Below are 25,507 nucleotides of genomic sequence, written 5' to 3'. Positions count from 1 at the left end.
AATTCTACATGTTATTGCCTGAGCTTATGATTTATACTTTTGTTTTTGTTGTTCCAGTTTGTTTGTCTCTTTCATTTTCTTGTATAGTGTTGTTATTGTCTAATTAATGTATGTCTAAAAATGTAATAAACATATTATTCAAAAAAATAATAACCAATAAATAATAACCAATATAAAAAAAAAAAAAAAAGAAAAAAAAAAAAAAAAAAAGAATGTCCGGAATTCAAAATGTGATTGGGTAAAAGTAGAAAGGTATTGGTATCAAAATGACTCATCTTTTCAGGGTCGATTCACACTCTAATAAGGAGCCTAACTTATTTCGGTTCGGCACTGTCCAGACACAAATATGGGTCGTCGTCCCCGGTTCGTGGAGCCGACTAAACTCGGCTCTACGGTGCTGCCGAAATGTTGTGACCTCCCGACTTAATTTCGATACTCAGCGGTGTCTTCTCATTCATTCAGCCCGGCTTCAAGTTCATATTCTCGGCTGTGAATCCAAGGAAACAGCGGTCGTTTGGGAGGGAGACACGCCGACTTCCAAATGCTTGTGTGGCCGTGTATTGATCGTCGCAGAGCGGATACATTGTCAGCTGGTTCTCGCTCTGGCTGGAGACGAGAGTGATGGACTGGGAGGCGCGCGACCCACACACACACACAGCAAAGCTGCGTGTCTCGCTAGTCGCCGACCGCTTTAAAGAGAAAAGAAGAGCTCAAACACAACTTTGCTAGTGTTCCGTGTTGATAGGTTTTCCACGACGAGTTGTGACTGTGTGATGACATGCATGCAGCAAGAGAGGCGGCAGGTCTATAATGTGAGCTTGTAAATTAAATGTTTTGGCAGTGCTCGAGCGTTTGTGAGAGAGAGAGAAGAGACCACTGGTGCTGCTGCTCACTGGACCTCCAGTCATTCAGCGTGCAGCACGAGGGCCAGTCAGATATGTACCCTGCAACGCTCATCTATCGGCCACAAACGTTGTCATGCCATGGACCTCCAATATGTACAAGCGACTTCGGCACTAGCCGTTAAGAAAGTATGAACTTAAATAATTTTGGGTCGGGGAGCTCTCCCGAACCGAAATTAGTTAGGCTCCTCATTAGAGTGTGAATCGACCCTAAGAGTACCAAAAGTAGAAAGTAAACAATATGAAGAATGTCCCATTTCAGTTGTCAATTCTATAAAATGGATAAGCATCCCTTGAAAATAGTAGATCTACAAACTCACAAGTAAGCTTGTAGTTTGTCTATGGCCAAAATGACAAAAAAAAAGAAAAAAGAAAAAAAAAATCTCATAGGCCTACCTACTGTGAGAAATACAACTAGTAGACACCACTAGAGCAATAGGCCTATGTGTGAATTGTTGCCCTAAAAGAAGGCTAGTGAATGGAATACAACCACTCTAAGGCCACGTTCACACTAAAGCGTGATATATCGTCTTCGTCGTTTGAGAATGAGGGGGGAGGGTGGGTCCAATTCATTCTCTGTGGAAGTCACATGGTTTCATGTCTCCCCCAAGCCTCTTGGCTTGAATCTTCTTGTCTCTTTGAGGCTTGGAAGAGACCAGGGGCATAGTTCTGCCGATTTAAAATGACTCCAATACGGAAGTAAAACTTCCTATGATTGGCCGCTAGTTGCGCTGTTTCCCCCCCCGGCCGATCGCAAAAAGAATTGTTCTCCATTTTCCCCTTTCGTTTTCTAACCTTAATTAACATTTTCATGGATACTGTATGGTTCCTATCGCTAGTTAGAAATTGCCTTTCAATCACCATCATATTCGGGGGGGGGGGCGTGGCCAACTAAACTGATACCAGCCGGCTGTGTTCTTCTTCGTGTGCTTTATTTTGGCAGCCAATATCATCTCTGATGCCTTTACAATTCTATGATGGCGACACCCATTCCAAGGGGTAGAAAAGGGCCATACGCTGCATAGAAACCAATGGCTTCGCATCGTCCATATTTTTCTACAGTCTATGGAAGAGACATGAAACCAAGTGACTTCCATAGAGAATGAATTCCCCCCTCCCTCATTCTCAAACGACACAGGTCGGTCGGAGACTATATATCACTCTTTAGTGTGAATGTGGCGGACTCAGGGCTACAAAACATTGACTGACCTCTAGACCTACTGCACATACAAACAGAGCAGCTACCTTTAAATGCATTTTAAATCGGAGGCTTTTTTTCGTATCGTATTTAAAGTCGTTTTGAGAGAGAGGAAATGCTATTTGTCCCTAAGCAATCTGGCTAGCCATCGTCAAGGAAAAGGTCGATCCTTTGGAGCTCAGTTTTAACTCGAGTTCAGTTCGGCTGTTCTTGAGAGACTAGTCCCTAAAGTGACTGCAAAAGATTCCTGCTTTGTTTCAAAGGTTGTAGGCCTATATCCTGTTGTATATACAGTACTACTTTGATCATCCAATGAGTGTGTTTGTCTCCTGTGTCCATCTGTCCAACTGCTCATCAACGAATCCAACCACTAGAACACCAGCATCGTCTACTTTTTGCGTTGTGACCTTCCAGATCGGCTATTCTCGGTGATCTTTGATGTTTTTTCGTGGGTTTTTAAGTGGGCCTTCAGGGTCGGAGCATACTTAAACCGCACGCCGCAAATGTTGCAACCGTGCAGCCGCTGTCCGCCGTGTATAATCCTCTTGTGTCTCGTCATATGTCCGCATAGTCTAAACTGTTTCCCGCAGACGTCACAGGTATACGGTTTCTCGTCCGTATGGTAGCGCATGTGTATATTGAGATGACCGCTGGAGCTGAAGAGTTTGTCACATGCTAAACACTGGTACGGTTTCTCTCCTGTGTGGATCCTCCTGTGGATAGTCAGATACTGGCTCTGGCTGAAAGCCTTGCCACAGATGTCACACGTATACGGCTTCTCCCCCGAATGCGTCCTCGCGTGCGACACCAGGTTATCCTTCCTGGAAAAAGCCTTTCCACATATGTTACACACGTGCTCCTGCACGCCTGTGTGTGTTTTGGCGTGTGCGATCAGAAAACAGGGCATCGGGAATGTTTTTCCGCAAACGTCACATTTATTGCTGTGGGCGTCATTTAAGTGACTTAGCAACTCCTCCTTGGAAGCGCAGGTTTTCCCACAAACGCCGCAATCGCTCTCCATGTTCTTATGCGTTTTTATGTGCTTGATTAAAGAGCCTCTGTATTGAAAAGACTTGCCGCAAAAGTGGCAAGAGGTTTTCGATGTGGAATCCTTCTCACGAGGTGATGTTGTTGTGACTCCTACCTGCTCATTACCATCACTTAGACCTTTAGACACATTCAGTTCATAGAATTTCTGATCCTCAGCACAAAAACGCTGTCTTTCCTCACCCATCGCTGTCTCCTCATCGCCGTCATCGGAGGTCAGTGATCGGTACGTAAACTCCATCTCTGCTCCGTCTCGGTCGTCCGGCTCGCTCTTCACGGCATCGGGAGAGGGACAGACTCCCATCACGATGCTAAACTGGTCCTGCTCTTCTTTTATTTGCGGTATCTCTGGGTTTGGCTCAGTCACCGTGCAGCTGGTCCTCACGTCATGTTCAGTCTTCTCCGAAGGCCCTGGAAGGAACTCTGTGACACGGTAGTCTTCTGTCTCCTCTTTCTCATCAACTGGGGCCTCCGGGGTCCCCGGGGGTCCTTGGCTGTTCTCCTGCAGGACGGGGGGGATGTATTTGTGGTCCTGCAGAGGATCTACAGTTGAAGGAGAAGACAAGTGGGGAAAGTTAGCAATCAAAGCAGACACAAAATTAACATTGGTGGAAAAAGTACTATAAATGTGTCACTTAAGTAAAAGTGATAACACTGCAATCTAGAAATACTATGTTAAGAGTAAATGTCTGGAATTCTAACTTGGGTAAAAGTAGAAAAGTATTGGCATCCAAAAGTACAAAAAAGTATAAAGTACTCAATATGCAGAATGTTCCATTTCACAAGTTGTCAACTGTATAAAATGGATAATCTATTGAACATAGCAGATTTGCAAGCTCACAAGTGAGCTTGGAGATTGTCAATTTTCAAATGGCCGAAATGTATGGAGATGATGTGCATAATGTATGTTTTGTAATTAAATCAAATTCCACAACATAACTAGTAATTTAAGTTACCACAAAATGTGCTTGAAACAGAGCTACACTTTCTAACCACCTGCTCACTATACCAAGACATCAGAGACACATACTAAGTTCCCACAAATTACACACACCCCAAGTGTGTTTGAAAACATGACCAACTAGAAGCAGTGCTCCTCCGAGCACAGGTCTCCACCAGGCCAGGCGTCCTGGTGGTGCTATAATAGGCCAATGTAAAAAGGGTGGCATTTGTTCTTCACCAATCTTAGACCTTTCATGGCGCCACCATGAGGCTGATTTGAACATTTTGTAGAGTAATTTCTTCCTTGACCTTTTGCGAATGTGCGTGCACAATTTCATGCTGTGTTTGATTTGAGGCATTTTGTTCGAAACAGATCAATCCTGCAAAGTTTGGAGGCCAATCTTAGCCAATCAGGATGGAATATTTAATATGGGATAGATCCGTCTTGATCATATGACTGTAGAGATACTGTGTACTGATTTGTGTGTTAATTTTGGGTCAAATCTGAAGGAGTAATATCCAAAAATGTGTCTTACATAAGTTGGCCTCCTGGTGGCGCTATAAAAGGCTGATGTGAAAAATGCAAGGAAAGGGTTTTTCCTTAGCCTATAGGGAGTGCGCTTACAAAGTTTGAAACTGATCGGTGGAGTTATAAGTAAAACCACGAATTGGCCTGTTATAGCGCCACCATGAGGCTGATTTCAAAAATTTGAAGTGGCATTTCTTCCTCAGCCTAGTGGGAACGTGTTTGTGCGATTTCATGTTAATTGCAATCTGAGTTTGTGATTTGAGGCATTTTGTCCAAAACGGACGAATCTTACAAACTTTGAAAGCCAATCAGGATGGAATATGGACAATCAGACAGATCCGTGTCGATCACATGACTGTAGAGATACTGTCTACCGATTTGTGTGATTTTTGGACAAAATCTGTAGGAGTAGTGTACAGAAATGTGTTTTGCAAACATCGGCCTCATGGTGGCGCTAGAACAGGGCCATTTGAAAAATGTGGGACAGAGGTTCTGAATTGGCATCCAGGGAGTGTGTGTGCTCATTTTGGCAGCGACCGGGCCAACGGCGCCGGATATTAGCTGGTAAAAAACTCGGAGGACGGACGCACGGACGGGCGGACAGGGGCGAAAACATACTCTCCCCCTGCCTTCGCTGGTGGAGACAACAACAAATTCTGATACCACCTACTGTTGCATTGTGTGAACTCTGTTCACTCTGTTTTGTAGCACTCTGTTCACACAATGCTGTACCCCTCCAACTGTATAAGGTTTCCCCCTTTCAACTGTTTTTATTATATTTTGACGCTTGCTTTCTCAATGTAAAAGTATGTTTTCTCAAGCCAATACAATTAATTTGCAAAATTGAACGGTACTTTCCTGTGATTTTTCTTTTCAGACTGCTAATTAAAAGGTATTGAATCAATCAAACCAGAGCTGCCCTGCACTATTCTTAGCTCTGGTCCATAACGTTCTCCGTCTGTCTTTCAATGTTATATGAGATACTTAAAGTGTGGTTCCTGTGGAAATAAGCCTCGGCTTTCTAGGATCTCCTTTTAGTTGACCTTGTACCAGTGATTTGTACTGTCATGAAACTGTACTTTTCTCTATTGCAAACTTCTAATAAATTCTTCAATCAATCAATCAATCAATCCAAGGAGTTCTCCTTAACGGTTGTCTGCTTCGTTCTAACGCTATGGAGCAGAGCTGGTTCTAGTTGTCAGCTATCGAGTTAGCATGGTGCTGCTGCTGACCTGTGTTGTTGTCTCTGAGAAGCTCCAGTTGCTGCCGCAGGAGAATGATCTCCTCCCTGGACCTGGACACTTCCACCTGGTACAAGGACAGGCTCTTCTCCACCTCTCCAAAGATGTCCACGGCTGCGGCGGACAGCCGCTCCGACACGAAGGCTCTGAGGTGGAACATGTCGTCCAGATCTCCAGAGAAGTGTGTGATGATTTATTATATGAGATACTTCAATGGTTTCCTGTGGAAATAAGCTTAGTCTTTTCTAGGATCTCCCTTTAGTAGACCTTGCACCAGTGAACTGTACCGTCATGAAACTGTACTTTTTCCTATGCAAACTTCTAATAAAGTCTTCAATCAATCAATCAATCAATACATCAATCAATCAATGTTGTTGTTGTTGCTTTAGCCACCAAGCTACTCTAAGTTAATGGAGGAATGAGGCTATGCGGAAGCACATACCGCCACCTACCGTATAACATGGGTAACAGTAACACACAGGGAGGCTCTAACCTAGGTTTCCGAGGCTAGTGGGGACCTATTAAAACATGGCTATTTTGGTAGGAAATAAGAAAGATATTTGGAAACAAAACGGTCTTAAGTAACGTAATGTATACATGATTAAAACAGTGAACATTTGAAATATAGACTAAGCTCATTCGTACCTCCCCTTTTCCACTGTAAATATCGTTTTTCTTTTCTTCTTTCTCGTTTTGCTATGATTTTATCCTCTCTGCATAGTACTGTGTTCTATCCGTCTCTAATTCAATGTTGTATGAGATACATAAAGGTTTCCTGTGTAAAAAAAAAAGTTGAAGAGCTTACTAGGATCTCTTTTTAGTTGACCTTGTACCAGTGAACTGTACTGTCATGAAACTGTACCTTTCCTATGCAAACTTCTAATAAAGTCTTCAACCAATCACAGGTCTATGCACTGGGATAGAGAACCCAAATACAAGCAGCTTACTCGCTTTTAGACAGGCTACCCCAATACAATGATAGGCCTATTGTCATCATCAATTAAATAAAAACAAGATAAGGAGAAAAAAAGAAAGACAAAAATAAAATGATCCTAACATAGGTCCCATGAGTGGCTGAGATGTGATCATGCATATCATGACCTTTCCTTGTCCATAACTTTGGATCATCTCACATGAGAAACACTGGACACAGCGTCATCAGAAAGTAAATGCTATTTATCTTTACAGTACAATACAAGGTCTGCTTTGCAGGTAAACACAAGTTGTATTCTATGTTGACAATTGATATTGATAATCCAATACCAGCCAGGTTTAGGCTACAATAAGTAGAAGGAAGGCACTGGAGCCAACTGACATGTTGAGGCTTTTTTATTTACAAGGTGCCAGCAAATAGTGACGTTTCAATGTCAGTACATCTTCTTCAGGTCATTATGACAAAGTCTTTTAGGTACTTTTTAAATATTTAAGGCACAGGCATGTTTCTACATCTGCAGCTGCTGCTTTTTTATATATATATATATATATATATATATATATATATATTGCTGTAGTATACAGTAGGCTTTAAGTGGTTGAATATATGTTGATGCTATTTTTTCTGGGGACGTCCTCGAACCCTGTCAAGGACCCGCTGGGGTTGCCCAGACCCTTACGAAAGTAGTGTTACTTGAGTACAGTACATAGAAACACTGGTGGACATTAACCAAGTACCTTTACCCGAGTACGGTGCATCTTTCGAGTACATGTCCTTCACTTATATAACATTACTTTTAATTAACTTTATGGAGTAATGGGGTTGTGTATGTTGTCCACCACTGCCACTTTGTGACTAAATAACAAGAGAAGAAACAATAGCATAAGTTATAAATGTTCACCACATAAGACTCAACTAAGGCAAGGAAAGTTTGTATGTGAGCTCATTTCAACCATGGCAATTCAAAGTGCATCAACACATCATTATTAACATGAAAACTAATTGGAAAAACACACATTATAACAAGGATAATTAAACACAATACTAATAATAATAATAATAACTAAAATGGGCTTGAATGAAATACAAAATCGTAATCAGCCTGGCCTGTGGACCAATACCCAATAAGGGGAAATCCCGTTTTTCCGACGTAGCGATAAGCCGAAGTGTACTAACGGGCAAATGCAGTGCATGTTATTATTTTTATTATTTAATAATCAACGTAGCCTACAATTGAAACACTTTCACAAGCCACAGTGTGGCTTAATATTCACATTCAGGGTAACAAGCAGGCACGCTGCATGCACTGCACATTATTAGAACAAGTTTGCTAGTGAGTGTAAATCAGTGGCTTCCTCAAAGAAAAAGAAACGAGGTGAAAAAGCGTTGGAAACATAAGGTGCGCCTCGGCTATACCAGAAACCCTGTTAGTACACTTGTATTTCGCCTTATCGCTACATCGCCTTAACGCTACGTCGCCAAAACGGAACGTGCCCACCCAATAAAGGTAGTCGAGCAGTACCACCTAGTGTTTATTTTGGACATGTTTTCCAAATTTCCCAAATCTCATAACATGGCGCCTGCAATGTGGCACATTGAAATTGTACACCGCCTATTTTTCTATTTTCTTTTTACATAGGGTTGGGATCCGGAACTGGATTTCAAAATTGATCATCCGGAATCGGTTCCATCACATTTGGAACCATTTCTGGAACCGGTTTCACAGCTGGTGTGTGGACTTCACGACACGTCTGCTATACAATTACAATACCAGTGGTTCTAAAACCTTTTCATTTCAAGGACCACCACCATCACTCTGAGAGCGTACAAATGGAACCAAATGGACCTGTAAGGGTTACAGACCTGTAAGGGCCCATTTGGAACCCCTTATAGGAATGGTTAATGGGAACTGTTAAGGGTAAAAGCTAAGGAACCGAAATCGTTAAAATCCTAAAGATGTGGTTAATTTAATGCAACAATGTCCTGCTACACCAGTAATGGAAGACAACTCAAAAAGCAACTGTGTGATAAATAATGGGTCCAGTTATTGTCCACAACACCTGGCACAGTTTGATCATCCAGTGAGTGTGTTTGTCTCCTGTGTCTTGTGTGTCCTTCGGTCCAACTGCTCATCAACGAATCCAACCACTACTAAAACACCAGCATCGTCTATTTTTTGCGTTATGACCTTCTAGATCGGCTATTCTTGGTGATTTTTTATGTTTTTTGGTGGGTTTTTAAGTGGGCCTTCAGGGTCGGTTTATACTTAAACCGCACGCCGCAAACCGTGCAACTGTACGGCAGCTCTCCGTCATGCATGATCCTCTTGTGTCTCGTCAGCTGTCTACAGATTTTAAACTGTTTCCCGCAGACGTCACAGATGTACGGTTTCTCGTCCGTATGGAAGCGCATGTGTCCTTTGAGATTACTCTTGCAGCTGAAGCGTTTGTCACATGTTAAACACTGGTACGGTTTCTCTCCTGTGTGGCTCCTCCTGTGGATAGTCAGACTCTGGCTCCCGCTGAAAGCCTTGCCACAGAATTCACACACAAACGGCTTCTCCCCGGAATGCGTCCTTGAGTGTGACACCAGCTGATCCTTCCTGTTGAATACCTTTCCGCATATGTTGCACACGCGCTCTGGTACACCCGTGTGCGTTTTGGCGTGGTCCAGCATGGTGCCCCCGGTGGCCTGCAGAGGATCTACAGTTGCAGGAGAAGGTGGTCAGGAAAGTTAGCAATCAAAGCAGGAAAAAAAAAAGAAACAAACAATGTTTTCAACAATGTTTTCCTGAAGTAAAAGAAAAACTGCCATGTAGAAATACTATGTTAAGAATGTCCGGAATTCAAAATGTACTTGGGTAAAAGTAGAAAGGTATTGGTATTTGGTATCAAAATGTACTCTAAAGGGCTTTCCATACTTTGAACGAAACCGAAGATTTCGGTCAAAAGGTCCTTTTCTTCCATAAAATGATATCCCTCGGGACGTCTGAAAAGCATTGGACCGAACGAGTAAGTGACTGCAAACGATTCCTGCTTTGTTTTAAAAGTTGTAGGCCTATATCCTGTTGTATATACAGTATAACATGTAACAATGCTCCAACTGTATATATGCCCCCCTTTTCCAATTGTTTTTATTATATTGTGAATATTTTTGCTTGCTTTATTTTGACAATTTGGCCAATCTTTGACTTTTCATTTCTTTCTGTGACATAGTTCTGTTTACACAGTGCTGTACCCCTCCAACTGTATATACGCCGGTATACAACACTTTCATTTCATGCAATCATAGTTATGACGGGCTGCATTCCGACAGACAACACAATAGCCCAAATTACCAACCCGACACCAGTGATGTTGTCATGTTAGCTGGCTAAATAAACAAAATAAAATATATTTACAGTGCTCTCCTACTGCGCTAGGGATCTTAGGAAGATGGCGACTGCGTTCTCGGTTCAGCATGGTTCTCAAAGATTTGTACTCCCTGATGATTTCGCCTTCACCAACAAGAGCATTGGACACAGCATATGTATAGACTCGATTGAGGGAGATCAATGGGTTAGTCGCAACCGCAGTCAAAACTCTATGTGTGAATGCTGATCTTTGCACTAGCTCTGTTTCTCCTGCGTGGCGATGTTGTGGTTCTTTTGAGAGGATCCTGATCTCCTGGGGCTCGTCTGAGTCCACGGTGAAGACGTTGGTGAGCAGATTCGTCCGGCACTCTCCTTTTCTTGCACATCGCCAGTAAATTCTATCAGTAGCTGTTTTGCCTCTTATATATCTGTAGTTGTTATAGATCAGAACTTTCCCTCCACGGTTGCCATTGGTTATGTAAGCCATCGTGACCTCCTGAGGACTTCTGATCTCCGCTGCATCTTGGTCGTCCGGCTTGCTCTTTACACCATCGGGAGTGGGACAGACTTCCATCTCGATGCTAAACTGGTCCGGCTCTTTATTTATTTGCGGCATCTCTGGGTTTGGCTCAGTCACCGTGCAGCTGGTCCTCACGTCATGTTCAGTCTTCTCCGAAGGCCCTGGAAGGAACTCTGTGACACGGCAGTCTTCTGTCTCCTCTTCCTCATCAACTGGGACCTCCGGGGTCCCTGGGGGTCCTTGGCTGTTCTCCTGCAGGACAGGGGAGATGTATTTGTGGTCCTGCAGAGGTTCTACAGTTGAAGGAGAAGACAAGTGGGGAAAGTTAGCAATCAAAGCAGACACAAAATAAATTAAATAATCAACATTGGTGGAAAAAGTACTATAAATGCTTCACTTAAGTAAAAGTGATAACACTGCAATCTAGAAATACTATGTTAAGACTAAATGTCTGGAATTCTATCTTGGGTAAAAGTAGAAAAGTATTGGCATCAAAATGTACTTAAAGTACAAAAAAGTATAAAGTACTCAATATGCAGAATGTTCCATTTCACAAGTTGTCAACTGTATAAAATGGATAATCTATTGAAAATATCAGATTTGCAAGCTCACAAGTGAGCTTGGAGATTGTCGATTTTCAAATGGCCGAAATGTATAAAGATGATGTGGATAATGTATGTTTTGTAATTAAATCAAATTCCACAACATAACTACCGGTAGTAATAGTAATTTAAGTCCAAAACGGACGAATCTTACAAACTTTGAAAGCCAATCTCAGCCAATCAGGATGGAATATGGACAATCAGACAGATCCATGTCGATCACATGACTGTAGAGATACTGTCTACCGATTTGCGTGATTTTTGGACAAAATCTGTAGGAGTACTGACCAAAAGGTAGTTTCGCACAAATTGGCCTCCTGGTGGCGCTAGAACAGGCCCATGTGAAAAATGTGGGGCAGAGGTTATGAATTGGCATCCAGGGAGTGCACTTACAAAGTTTGAAACTGATCGGTGGAGTTTTAGGTAAAACCATGAATCGGCCTGTTATAGCGCCACCATGAGGCTGATTTAAAAAATTTGAAGTGGCATTTCTTCCTCGGCCTAGTGGAAACATGTGTGTGCGATTTCATGTTAATTGCAATCTGCGTTTGTGATTTGAGGCATTTTGTCCAAAATGGACCAATCTTACAAACTTAGAAAGCCAATCAGGATGGAATATGGACAATCAGACAGATCCATGTCGATCGCATGACTATAGAGATACTGTCTACCGATTTGTATGATTTTTGGACAAAATCTGTAGGAGTAGTGTACAGAAATGTGTTTTGCAAACATCAGCCTCATGGTGGCGCTAGAACAGGCCAACAGGGCCATTTGAAAAATGTGGGGCAGAGGTTCTGAATTGGCATCCAGGGAGTGTGTGTGCTCATTTTGGCAGCGACCGAGCCAACGGCACCGGAGATTAGCTGGTAAAAAACTCGGAGGACGGACGCACGGACAGACGGGCGAAAACATACTCTCCCCCTGCCGACGACAACAACAAATTCCCATACCACCTACTGTTGCATTGTGTGAACTCTGTTCACTCTGTTTTGTAGCACTCTGTTCACACAATGCTGTACCCCTCCAACTGTATATAGGCTATTAGGTAATAGGTTTCCCCCTTTCAACTGTTTTTATTACGCTTGCTTTCTCAATGTAAAAGTATGTCTTCTCAAGCCAATACAAGTAATTTGCATTTAAATTGAAAGGTACTTTCCTGTGATTTTTATTTTCAGACTGCTAATAAAAAGGTATTGAATCAATCAAACCAGGGCAACCCTGCACTATCCTTACCTCTGGTCCATAGCGTTCCAAGGAGTTCTCCTTAACGGTTGAACTGCTTCGTTCTAACGCTATGGAGCAGAGCTGGTTCTCTGTAGCAGCCTAGCTCCTTTCGGAACCCCTCACTCCACTGCTACGCAGCTCCGAGATGGGGTTCCTACTGGTCGGCTGCCGAAATCTTGTTGTTGGATCCACGATCCTCCGTTAGCGATCACTTCTTACCTTTGATAAACACTCTTTCCAAAAAGTGATGGGCCTCTGTGAAAGTATAATCGTTTTACTTCTTTAGCGTGGAACAATCTCGAAGCACTGGGGTGAAATGAAGACTTTATATCGCTCAGAAGGTCAGCCGGTTCTGTGTTTTCCCCGTTGTGTAACTTGTGTATATACCACGTGACCAGGGGAGGCAGTAATGTTTTCCTATGCGGCCGCAACTTCCGGAATGTCTAAAAACACAGAACCGGCTGATCTTTTGAGCGATATAAAGTCTTCATTTCACCCCAGTGCTTCGAGATTGTTCCACGCTAAAGAAGTAAAACGATTATACTTTCACAGAGGCCCGTCACTTTTTGGATAGAGTGTTCATCAAAGGTAAGAAGTGATCGCTAACGGCGGATCGTGGATCCAACAACAAGATTTCGGCAGCCGACCAGTAGGAAGTCTAGGAACCCCATCTCGGAGCTGCGTAGCAGTGGAGTGAGGGGTTCCGAAAGGCAGCCGTTGGAGCCATTGTTTACATTGTTAGCTATCAAGTTAGCATGGTGCTGCTGACCTGTGTTGTTGTCTCTGAGAAGCTCCAGTTGCTGCCGCAGGAGAATGATCTCCTCCCTGGACCTGGACACTTCCACCTGGTACAAGGACAGGCTCTTCTCCACCTCTCCAAAGATGTCCACGGCTGCGGCGGACAGCCGCTCCGACACGAAGGCTCTGAGGTGGAACATGTCGTCCAGATCTCCACAGAAGTGTGTGATGATTGTTATATTTCAATGGTTTCCTATGGAAATAAGTTTAGTCTTTTCTAGGATCTCCCTTTGGTAGACCTTGTACCAGTGCCGTCATGAAACTGTACTTTTTTCCTATGCAAACTTTCAATAAAGTCTTCAATCAATCAATGATGTTGTTGCTTTATAGTGATGTGTCGTTCATGAGTGATTCGTTCATAAGATTCGAATCATTAGCATGACTCGTGAACGATTCGTTCAAATCCCTGAAATGGGTCGTTCACACTTTCGTTCACACCCCCGCACCTCCCCCTAAAAGCCCCGGCCAGCAGACAGGACGCGACGTAATAAAAACGCTCCCGCGATTGTGTTTTTCACGGGACGATCGCACTACGAACGAATCTTTTGAACGAATCTTTTGAACGGATCATTACCATGAACGTGAACGAAATGATCCGACCATGCTTTAGCCACCAAGCTACTGCACTTGTTCTGCTTCTCCAAGCTAATGTAGGACTGCGGCGGAAGCACTTACTGCCACCTACCGTAGCATAGGGGTAATACACAGGGAGGCTCAAACCTAGGTTTCCGAGGCTAGTGGGAACCTAGTAGACATGGCTATGTTGGTACAAAATAAGAAAGATATTTGGAAAACGGTCTTAAGTAATATAATGTATATTACATGATTAAAACAGTGAACATTTGAAATATAACTGAGCCCACCTCCCCTTTTCCTCTGTTATCGTTTTTCTTTTCTTCTTTCTCATTTTGCTATTGATTTTATCCTCTGCATAATACTGTGTTCTATCCGTCTGTCATTCAATGTTGTATGAGATACATAAAGGTTTCCTGTGTAAAAAAAAGTTGAATGGCTTACTAGGATCTCTTTTTTAATAGTTGACCTTGTACCAGTGATTTGTACTGTCATCATGAAACTGTATTTGTAAGTTATTGCTGTATTATACAGCAGGGTTTAGCAGTGGTTGAATTGATGTTGATGCTAATGTTTCTGGGGACCTCCTGGAACCCCGTCAAGGACCCCCTGGGGTTCAGACCCTTAAGGCCGGACACACACATATGCGTGAAACATCTTCTCCGTAACGTCTGAGAATGAAGGGGGAAGGGGAAGGTCCAATACATTGTCAATCAAAGGTTGTTTGGTTTTTTGTCGTTGCCGTGTCTCTGGCTGTCTATTGGCCAAGAGACACGGCAACAACAAAAAAACAAACAACCTTCCATTGACAATGCATTGGATCCGCCCCTTTCCCCCCTGAATCTCAGACTACACAGACACGATAACTGTCGCAACTGTGTAGGGCGCCTTAGAAACTATCTTTACTTGTCTTGAGTACAGTACATCGAAACACTGGTGGACATTAACTAAGTAACTTTACCTGAGTGCAGTGCATCTTTCGAGTATTATGTCCTTCACTTTGGTATAACATTACTACTACAACATAATGGGGTTGTGCATTTTGTCCACTTTGTGACTAAAGAACAAGAAAAGAAACAATAGGATAAGTTATAAATGTTGTCCACATAAGACTCAAGTAAGGCAAGGAAGGTTTTTATGCGAGCTCATTTCAACCATGGCAATTCAAAGTGCATCAACACATCATTATTAACATGAAAACAAATTGAAAAACACACATTATAACAAGGATAATTAAACGTAATAACTTAAAAGTTTAGGTAGGGAATATAAAATGTGCTTACAAAAAGCACAATCACTCTGGCCTGTACCCAATATAGGTAGTTGACTAGCCCCACCTAGTGTTATTTGGATGCAACGACAAGCCACTGCAGCATTTACATTAGCCAGCTACAGACTCTGTCTCGAGAGAGAATGCATTGCATTAGATATCAGGCCACCAATTATGTGACCAGGTTTATGTGCATAAGGCTTTTACTAACCACTTTCAGCTTGGCTCATAACATGCCGCAATGTAGATCGGCTATTTGGGCTATTTTCTTTTTACATATGGTTGGGATCCGGAACTGGATTTCAACATTGAGGATCTGGAACCGGTTTCATCACTCTGTCACAACTGGTGTGTGGACTTCACGTCTGCTATGCAATTACAATACCAGTGGTTCTAAAACCTTTTCATTACAAGGACCACCATAACTCTGAGAGTGTACAAATGGAGCCAAATGAAGACGTAAGGGTTACAGACCTGTAAGGGCCCATTTGGAACCCTTTATAGGAATGGTTAATGGGAACCGTTAAGGAATTGGACCATTAAGGGTGAATCTCTAAAGGATGTGGTTAACCTAACCCAGGAATGGAAGACAACTCAAAAAGCAACTGTGTGATAAATAATGGCTCCAGTTCTTGTCCACGACACCTGGCATAGTTTGATCATCCAGTGAATGTGTTTGTCTCCAGTGTCCTTCTGTCCAACTGCTCATCAACGAATCCAACCACTGGAATACAAGCATTGTCTATTTTTTGCGTTGTGAGCTTCTAGATCGGCTATTCTTGGTGATCTTTGATGTTTTCTCGTGGGTTTTTAAGTGGGCCTTCAGGCTCGGAGCATACTTAAACCGCATGCCGCAAACTTTGCAAACGTGCAGCCGCTCCCCGCCGTGTATAATCCTCTTGTGTCTCGTCAGCTGTCCGCATAGTCTAAACTGTTTCCCGCAGACGTCACAGGTGTACGGTTTCTCGTCCGCATGGTAGCGCATGTGTACTTTGAGATGACTGCTGGTGCTGAAGAGTTTGTCGCATGTTGAACACTGGTACGGTTTCTCTCCCGTGTGGATTCTCCTATGCATAGTCACATGCTGGCTCTTGCTGAAAGCCTTGCCACAGATGTCACACACAAACGGCTTCTCCCCGGAATGCGTCCTCGCGTGCGACACCAGGTTATCCTTCCTGGAAAATGCCTTTCCGCATATGTTGCACACGTGCTCCCGTACGCCGGTGTGTGTTTTGGCGTGCGCGATCAGAAAACAGGGCATCGAGAACGTTCTTCCACAAACGTCACATTTATTGCTGTGGGCGTCATATAAGTGACCTAGCAACTCCTCCGTGGACGCGCAGGTTTTCCCACAAAGGCTGCACTTGCTCACCGTGTTCCCATGCGTTTGTATGTGTTTCATTAAAGAGCCTATGTATCGAAAAGACTTGCCGCAAAAGTGGCAAGAGGGTTTCGAAGTGGAATCCTCCTCACGAGGTGATGTTGTTTTTACTCCTACCTGCTCATTACCATCACTTAGAACTTTTGCGGCATTCAGCTCATTGAGTTTCTGATTCTCAGCACACAAACGCTGTCTTTCATCGCTCATCGCTGTCTCCTCATCGCCGTCATCGGAGGTCAGTGATCTGTACGTCAACTCCATCTCCGCTCCGTCTCGGTCGTCCGGCTCGCTCTTTACAACATCGGGAGAGGGACAGACTTCCACCTCGATGCTAAACTGGTCCTGCTCTTCTTTTATTTGCGGTATCTCTGGGTTTGGCTCAGTCACCGTGCAGCTGGTCCCCACGTCATGTTCAGTTTTCTCCGAAGGCCCTGGAAGGAACTCTGTGACGCGGTAGTCTTCTGTCTCCTCTTTCTCATCAACTGGGACCTCCGGGGTCCCCGGGGGTCCTTGGCTGTTCTCCTGCAGGATGGGGGGGATGTATTTGTGGTCCTGCAGAGGATCTACAGTTGAAGGAGAAGACAGGTGGGGAAAGTTAGCAATCAAAGCAGTCACAAAATAATTAACATTGGTGGAAAAGGTACTATACTGTAAATGTTTCACTTAAAGGACCAGGTCACCTCTGGGACAACCAGATCTTATTTTATTGTTGTGTGGGACACGATTAACACAATCCTGAGTTGTTTTTTGTGTTCAATCTGTGTTTTTAGATATTTTAGTATTTCAGCCGATTTCAGCATGCTACAACTGGTCATATGATGCAAAATGCATCATATGCTGCTCTAAATACTAAGTTCCCACAGATTACACACACACACCCAAAGTGTGTTTGAAAACATGACCAACAACAACAAATTCCCATACCACCTACTGTTGCGATGAAAGCCTGTCCGCTAGTGAATGGAATACAACCACCCTAAGGACTACAAAACATTGAGTGACCTCTAGCCACAAATTGCAACACTAGATTTTATTTTAATCGGATGAATCTAGGGTTGCAATATCCCATAGGCAGCCAATGCATCAAAACAGTTGTTTTGCTATCTGATTGCTAACTTCAAATTCACCTATATTGGGGCTCTATGGAAATCTCAGAGTATCCTCTTTCATAAAACTCCACCGTAGACATGTTATGAGCTACTTTCTGTCAAGAAATCCGAGCAGACATGGTTTATTTTTTAAGTGTTGAACTTCGGAAGCGCTCGTCTTCTATAACGCCATGTCCCGCTACCTCCTGCATTGCTATTAGGCTATGTGACATTTAGAACCAGCTGGCACACAGGACCGCTGAGTGACTTCCCACGAGTGCTTCCAAACTCCAGCACTTAGAAAAAAGAATCACCTGAAGCTAATTTCTTGATAGAAAGTAGCTCCAAAACATGTCTACGGTGGATTTTTATGAAACAAACACTTTGCAGATAGAAAGAGGGTCCTTCAAGCTTTCCATAGAGCCCCAATATTGGTGAGTTTGACGCTGTTTAATACAATCACATAGTAAAAAAACTATTTTGATGCATTGGCTGCCTATGGGAGGTATTGCAACCCTATTCATCCGATTTATAAAAAAAATCTAGTGTTGCAATTTGCGGCTAAGTGACCTCTCTGACCTACTTCACATAGCTTTGAATGCATTTTAAATCCGAGGCTTTTTTTAAAATGCTATTTAAAATCGTTTTGGGAAAACACTTATTGGTCCCAAAGTGACAGCAGAAGATTGGTGCCATTTGTTTTAAAACGCGTTGCCCTGTATAACAAGTATATAACGACACAATAGCCCCTTTTCGACTGCAGTTTTAGCACCACATAACGACACAATAGCCCCTTTTCGACTGCAGTTTTAGCACCACACCACACTACACTACACTACACTACACTACACTACACCACACTACACCACACCACACCACATAAATTTCCATTACACAAAAGTACCCCAATCGGTAAGAAACAAATTTACCCTTTTAACTGTGATCATAATACATAATACATTTGTATTACAACTATCCTAAATTATAATACACTATAATGGATTATAACTGTGATTATAATACATTATAACGTATTCATGTATTACTATGATAATGATAATACACTATAATAGATTCTAATAGTGGTTATAACACAATAGAATCTATTATCATGTATTACAACTATATCCTGGTGGTCTAAATGAAAAGTCAGTGAGAGACCATTCATTATGAAGTGTTTGGCCCTGTTTGGCCTAGCTCATACCTACTCTAGATTGGATACTTTTAGTACCACTTTCACACCACTCTGACTCTACCCAGGTCCTTGTAGTGGAAAACCTGGCACAAGTGGGCGGTGTGGAGTGGAGTGGAGTGGTGTGGAATGTGACTAGCTCTGTTCAATGCTGTACCCCTCCAACTGTTACAGGCTATAGGCTATGTTCCCACTTTTCAACCGTTGCTTGCTTTCTCTATATAAAAGTAGGCTATGTTTTCTCAAGACAATAAATGTAATTTTAATTTAAATTGAACTGTACTTTCCTGTGATTTTTCTTTTCAAACTGCTAATAAAGGGTAGGGTATTGAATCCATCAAAGCAGAGTTTCTCCCAAACGGCTAATAAAGTACTGAATCAATCAAACCAGAGCTACCCTGCACTATCCTTAGCTCTGGTCCATAGCGTTCCAAGGAGTTCTCCTTAATTAACAGTTGAACTGCTTCGTTCTAACCATAGAGTTATAATAAGAAGGTTCTAACGCTATGGAGCAGAGCTGGTTCTAGTTGTCAGCTATCGAGTTAGCATGGTGCTGCTGCTGCTGACCTGTGTTGTTGTCTCTGAGAAGCTCCAGTTGCTGCCGCAGGAGAATGATCTCCTCCCTGGACCTGGACACTTCCACCTGGTACAAGGACAGGCTCTTCTCCACCTCTCCAAAGATGTCCACGGCTGCGGCGGACAGCCGCTCCGACACGAAGGCTCTGAGGTGGAACATGTCGTCCAGATCTCCACAGAAGTGTGTGATGATGTTGTTTATTTTAGCCAACCACCAAGCTAAGCTACTACCTTATGCTGTAGTACATAAGCCCGGCCAACAGGTGGCACTGTGAAGCCACACACAAACCACCAAGAAGAGAGAATGCGCATGCGCGTACGAGGGCGACTTCCTTCCCTTTTATGTTTTATTGAGATGGGATTTATGGCTCTTTGAAGGGAGCTGGATCTCTGGGATCCGTTCCTTTCAAAGAGCCGTTCAATAGATTTTGATTGATTGATTGAAGGCTTTATTAGAAGTTTGCATAGGAAAATGTACAGATTCATGACGGTACAGTTCACTGGTACAAGGTCTACTAAAAGGAGATCCATGAAAAGACTAAGCTTATTTCAACAGGAAACCATTAAAGTATCTCATATAACATTGAATGACAGACAAATAGAACACAGTACTATGCAGTAGATATGTAAAGAAAAAAAGAAAACAGTAGGTCTATACAATCAGTAAGTACAGTATATACAATATATACAAGGAAGGGGCAGGTAACAGTAAGTCTAAACAATCAGTATGTACAGTATATACAAGGAAGGGGCAGGGAGGGTAGGGTTGGGCTAGGTTTTTACCAGTTGTGAACGGCTGCTGCCTGTAAGTGGTTTTTTAGGGCAATTTTAAAGGATGCTAGTGATCCACACTCCTTTATGGCCTTCGGTAAGGCATTCCACATTTTTGTGGTGTAGCAGAAGAACGAGTTCGACCCTTTCTTTGAGTTGACTCTGGGTTGAACGTGATCTGTGGCACTGCCTCTGGTGTTGTAATTATGGACATCCTTAACGTTTTTAAAGTATTTTGACAGGTACTTGGGTATCATAGTGGTGTAGTGTATCTTGTACACCAGGCCCATTGCAAGTTGCTGTACTCTGTCATCTACTCTGAGCCACCCCACTCTTAACTGGTGAGTAGCGGTGAGGTGAGTCTGATTGGGAAGGTTAAGCAGGACCCTAATTAGTTTATTTTGGGCTGTTTGGAGTTTAGTTTTTAGGGCTTGTGGGGCGTCACGATACCATACGTGGACTCCATAGTCAAAGAGGGGCTGGATTATTGCACCAGCTATGGTCTTCAGTGTGTTGAAGTTGACCATTGGGGCGATCCTCTGTAGGAAACGAGTTCGTTGGTTGATTTTTTGTATTACTTTTGAAGTCATCTTTTCGCTGGAAAGATTAGCTTCAAGGATACATCCTAAGTAGGAGATTTCGTTTTTTCGTGTTATGACCTTGTCACCCACTTTGATTGTGAAGTTCTCTACCTTTTTGAGGTTATGATTTGATCCAAAGAGGATGGACTCGGTTTTGCCCAGGTGAATTGATAATTTGTTGTCGTTAAGCCATGTGCAGATCTTACTCAGTTCAGAGTTAAGTGTCTTTTCAACCTGCAAGTGGTCCTTGCCCGAGACTAGGAGAGCCGAGTCATCCGCGAACAGGAACAGGTTGCAGTCGCAAGCAGATGCCATGTCGTTCACGTATATTAGGAACAACAGAGGTCCCAGTATGCTACCTTGGGGAACTCCACAGCTTACTGGGAGGGGGGGGGGCAGGGTACCGTTAATCTCCACCACCTGTTCCCTCCCCACCAGGTAAGATTGCATCCAGCTCACTGCTGCGCTGTCAAGACCGATGGCTTTTAGTTTCTCAATCAGAATAGCATGATCCACGGTGTCAAATGCCTTCTGGAGGTCCATCATGACCATGCCACTATACTTGCCCTGATCCGCTTCGCGTTTGATTTGGTCAGTCAAATAGAGAAGGCATGTGTCAGTGGAATGGGATTTTCTGAATCCAGATTGGAACTCGTAAATCAGATTATTCTCATCGAGATATCTTGCAATCTGTTCGTAGACTATTTTCTCCATGACTTTGGATATGGAGCTAAGAATGGAAACGGGGCGGTAGTTTCCAGGGTCTAGTTTGCTACCTTTTTTATGCAGGGGGGTTACTTTTGCTAGTTTGAAGTCCTGGGGGACATGACCCTGTTCGATGGAAAGGTTAATTATGTGGGTAATGATTGGAGCAATGGTGGCGGCTGAATCTCTGAGAAATCTAGCTGGGATTTTATCAAGGCCAGTGGCCTTGTGTTGAGGTAGGGCGCTCAATTTTTTAAACACTTCATCAGTTGTCACTGTGGAAAGTTTAAAGCTGTCTTTACTGACGCCCAGTTTTTTGTAGAATGTATTAACAAATTCTTCACCATACCGCCCAGATGGGGCGACCAGTCTTTTGACCAGTGAACGGGCTGTGGTGGTAAAGGTTTTGTTAAAATGGGTAGCCACTTCACCTTTGTCAGAAATGAGAGCGGCGTCCGTTTTGATGTTTATGTTGTGGCATATGGTTTTTGATTTTAAGCCTAATTGGTTGTTAAGCAACTTCCATAGGTCTCGTGGGTTGTTTTTGTATTCATCGATTTTGTCGTCGATGTAGTTTTTTTTGGCGGATCTAACTAGGGCGGTTGTCTGGTTTCTAAGTCTCTTGCATTGAGCAGTAAGATGCTCAATGTGTTTTTTGAGGTCATGGTTGAATTTTTTCTTGAGCTTTTTGCAGCACTTTCGTTTTTCATCGTATTTTTTGTCTCTGAGTCTAGCTGATTCTGCAATATCTGAGTTATACCATGGCTCTTGGCGGGCTTTAACCCTGGTGGTATTCAAGGGGGCCACGTCGTCTAGAGCATCGGTCAATTTGGTTTTAAAACCGCACCATGCTTCCTCGACATCTGTACACTGCAGCTCTGGGGAAAAGTCTACACCCGCTAGTTTGAGATTAAAAGCCTCACTGGAGTAGTTCTTCAGGCTTCTAGCAACGACAGTTCTGTGGCCACTAGCTTTGGGTTTGTGTATTTTTCGGGTAGAGTAGATCATATAATGATCACTAAGACCGCATACAATAGCCCCGCTAGCGGTGACTTTGGACTTGTCAGTGGTTACGACGAGATCTATGAGGGTTTGAGAGTGCTCTGTCACCCTGGTGGGTACTGTGACAAGCTGAGTGAGGCTGTATTGCTTGCATAACCCATCAAAGGACTTGAACATGGGTGCGTCTTTACGCAAAATGTCCACATTCCAGTCGCCCAAAATGTGACACTCGGTACCGTCCACCTTTGCTAAGCTCTCATCAAACAGCTCAAAGAAATCATTCTGATCAGGTGGTCTATAGACAGCGCATATTAGTATGTTTTTGGCATGTTCAAAGATTACCTCAATCCATACAGTTTCAAGTGAACTGTGGTGTAAGTCTGGACGGGGGACAAAATTGACATCATTGTGTACATACATGCAAACTCCGCCTCCATACCGGTTTCTATCATTCCTGATTACAGTATAGTTGGCAATTTCAATGCTAGCATCCGTAAACGAGTCATCAAGTTTAGTTTCAGAGAAGGATAAAATCTTTGCCTTACCGTCATGAAACATTCCCTTAATTAACTCCAGTTTTTTGGGATTCAAGCTATTGATGTTCAAATGGACATGATGAAGTCCTGGTTTGGCAAAAACAACAGAGTACATGTTCTCTGTAGTAATCGAGCCATCGTCGTAGCTGGGGGGCTCTTTGTCTACAACCGAGACAGGAAAGTTTGTCGTGGGGGGGAGGTGGTCATCATAGTCCGGTTGTAGTTGAGGCTGAAGTGGGGGAGCGGGGGTGGGGGTGGGGAGCTCAGGTTCCTGTGTCGACTGTGAGCTCAAACAGGAGGAGATCCATGCCTTTTCGACCGCACGGGGGGTCGGTGTAGCGGCGCCGACAGCTTCAAAGCCAAGATATTGCGCCAGCCACGACTGATCACGATCCCTGGGGGGTGGCGGGACCAGCGGGGGGGCATCCGGCTCGACGGACATCTCCGGCGATCCAGCGGCTGCGAGCTGGGCACCAGCATCCTCGGTGACGAGGGGGGGCGGCAGGGGGACATCCTCGGTGACGAGGGGGGGCGGCAGGGGGACATCCAGGGGGACATCCAGGTCCACGTCGGCGCTGTTGTTATCGGGCGGCGGCTCGAAAACCACGGCCGCGAGCTGGTCACAAGTAGCCTCAATGTTGGGGCTTTGCTGTAGAGAGCCGCGTGGGCAGCCATAGCACTCGTAACCAGTAGAACCCGTATCGATGTTACCACCGCTGGGGTTCTTTGTCTCCGAAAGCAGTTGTTGTTCCCTCGTGAGACGGGCGGCTTGCCGAGTGACTACGGGCCCTGGATGAACCTCAATATCACCAGAAAGAAGCAGAATAAAGTAAATGATGGACCGCCTGTCCATTCTGCCCATCTGGGGTTTGTTCTTAGTCAGCAGCAGCGACCCAAGGACCGTCAGTTTACCGAAGCCGAGATGTTTTGGCTCCGATCCAACGTGAAGGAAAAAAAACACTGCGTGATTCCTCTCCATTCCGCACGTTGGCTCCGATCCAACGTGGAGGAAAAAAAACACTGCGTGATTCCTCTCCATTCCGCACATAATTCTCCGTATATACAATTATGAGCGTTCCACGAGTCGGCAAACCATACAAGGAACAATAGGAAAAAAAGAAGAAAAAGTATCCCTCCTTTTCATTGTCCCTGGACGTTGCGAAAATGCGACTGCTCTGGCCGACTGCCAGCTTCTTTTTTAATTTAATCTTCTTCTAAATTAATCTTCTTTTTTAATTTAATCTTACTAGTTACTTGGGAGATTTTGATTAGATTTACAAATCAATTGAACCCTATATACATTTCTACCATTTGAAAATAGCTATATTTTCAAATGATCTGTTTACATTAAAAAACCTGTGAAAATGGGACATTCTGCATAATGAGCACTTTCTGCTACTTTAAGTACATTTTGATACCAATGCTTTTGTACTTCCAGACTTTTAACAGAGTATTTCTACATTGCAGTATTGATAAAAAAAAAGAGAGAGAATAAAATAATAATAAATAAATGAAATCAAAAAAAGAAAGAAAGAAAGAGAAAAAAAGAGAGGAACGGTTACTGCCAACCGCATCCCATCGTTCAATTCAAAGAGCCGCTCAAAAGACTCGATTCTTTCGCGAACGTCCCATCTCCTGTCCTCTTGCTTCACTCTCCATCCATTCACGATTCACACTCACAACGTAAACAAACAACACGAGCAGCGATGGCGCAGCGAACACGACGAGCGCCTCCTCCGGCACCGGCAGGAAAACACCAACGTTTTCGTGGAGCAACGACGAGGCAGAGCTTCTCCTTCGGGTCACACTGGACTTTAAAACAAAGAAACTGCAGGAGGAGAAGAACGTTGCCTGGGAGTGGGACTGCCTGTCCACACACAACATGTCCCAGATAACGGAGAACTTCGTGAAGGAGTATCTTCTGCAGCAGCAGCAGCAGCAGCCAGCGGCAGACAGAGACACGTTTCCCCGTGATGTGAGCGCCATAACGGAGGGTCGGCTCACCGCCGAGCTGGAGGGCATTCGTTGGGAATACTGGGCCGCGGTGGACGGGGGGGACGCGGGGAAGAGGAGCGGACGAGGGTTCGAGCTGTGCGCCGAGATCTGGCCTGCCCCGGGCCCCTTTAGCTCCGGGTTCGACAGCGCCGACCTTCTTGAAGAGTCGCCTACTACTACTACTACTACTACTACTAATCGCAGGGATTTGCTCCAGTAGGTTCATTCATGATTGAGGTTTACTTTAGACATGCTTGCTATTATGCTCTCACTGTTGTAATAACAGTGATTCATTTGTAAAAGAGGGACATTTTGACCTAAATACTGTGTAGTGTATAGGCTAGCTGTCCAGGGACCGTACCTATGTTCCCCTGTCCCCAGGTTCTATGTTCCCCACTTAACCCCCACAAAAAAGGTTCTGCATCCAAAAATGCAGGAAACATTATTTTCTAAGTATTAATACAACTCTAAACATACAATAATGGGGAGACATTAGGAATACTAGTGGGACAGGGGGCACTAGTGACATCTGGACGAGTGGGCAC

At 43.7% G+C, this 25,507-nt stretch overlaps 1 protein-coding gene across 1 annotated transcript; it reads right to left on the bottom strand.

The window, feature by feature from the left end:
- Window positions 1-15,877: 15,877 nt before the first annotated feature.
- On the bottom strand, window positions 15,878-19,558 carry LOC308282593 (uncharacterized protein; the record flags this gene model as incomplete). The annotated part of the gene is made up of 2 exons (XM_080722980.1): window positions 19,364-19,558; window positions 15,878-17,079 (listed from the first exon to the last, which is right to left on the bottom strand). The coding sequence occupies exons 1-2, from the start codon at window positions 19,530-19,532 to the stop codon at window positions 15,878-15,880; spliced, it is 1,371 nt and encodes a 456-aa protein (XP_080579106.1). The 5' UTR covers window positions 19,533-19,558.
- Window positions 19,559-25,507: the final 5,949 nt, after the last annotated feature.

The sequence above is a fragment of the Nannobrachium achirus genome, assembly GCF_963921795.1.
Source record: "Nannobrachium achirus genome assembly, chromosome: 4".
Taxonomy (NCBI): Eukaryota; Metazoa; Chordata; class Actinopteri; order Myctophiformes; family Myctophidae; genus Nannobrachium; species Nannobrachium achirus.
Note: the sequence above shows the minus strand (reverse complement) of the source record. Positions and strands in the feature narration are given on the sequence as shown.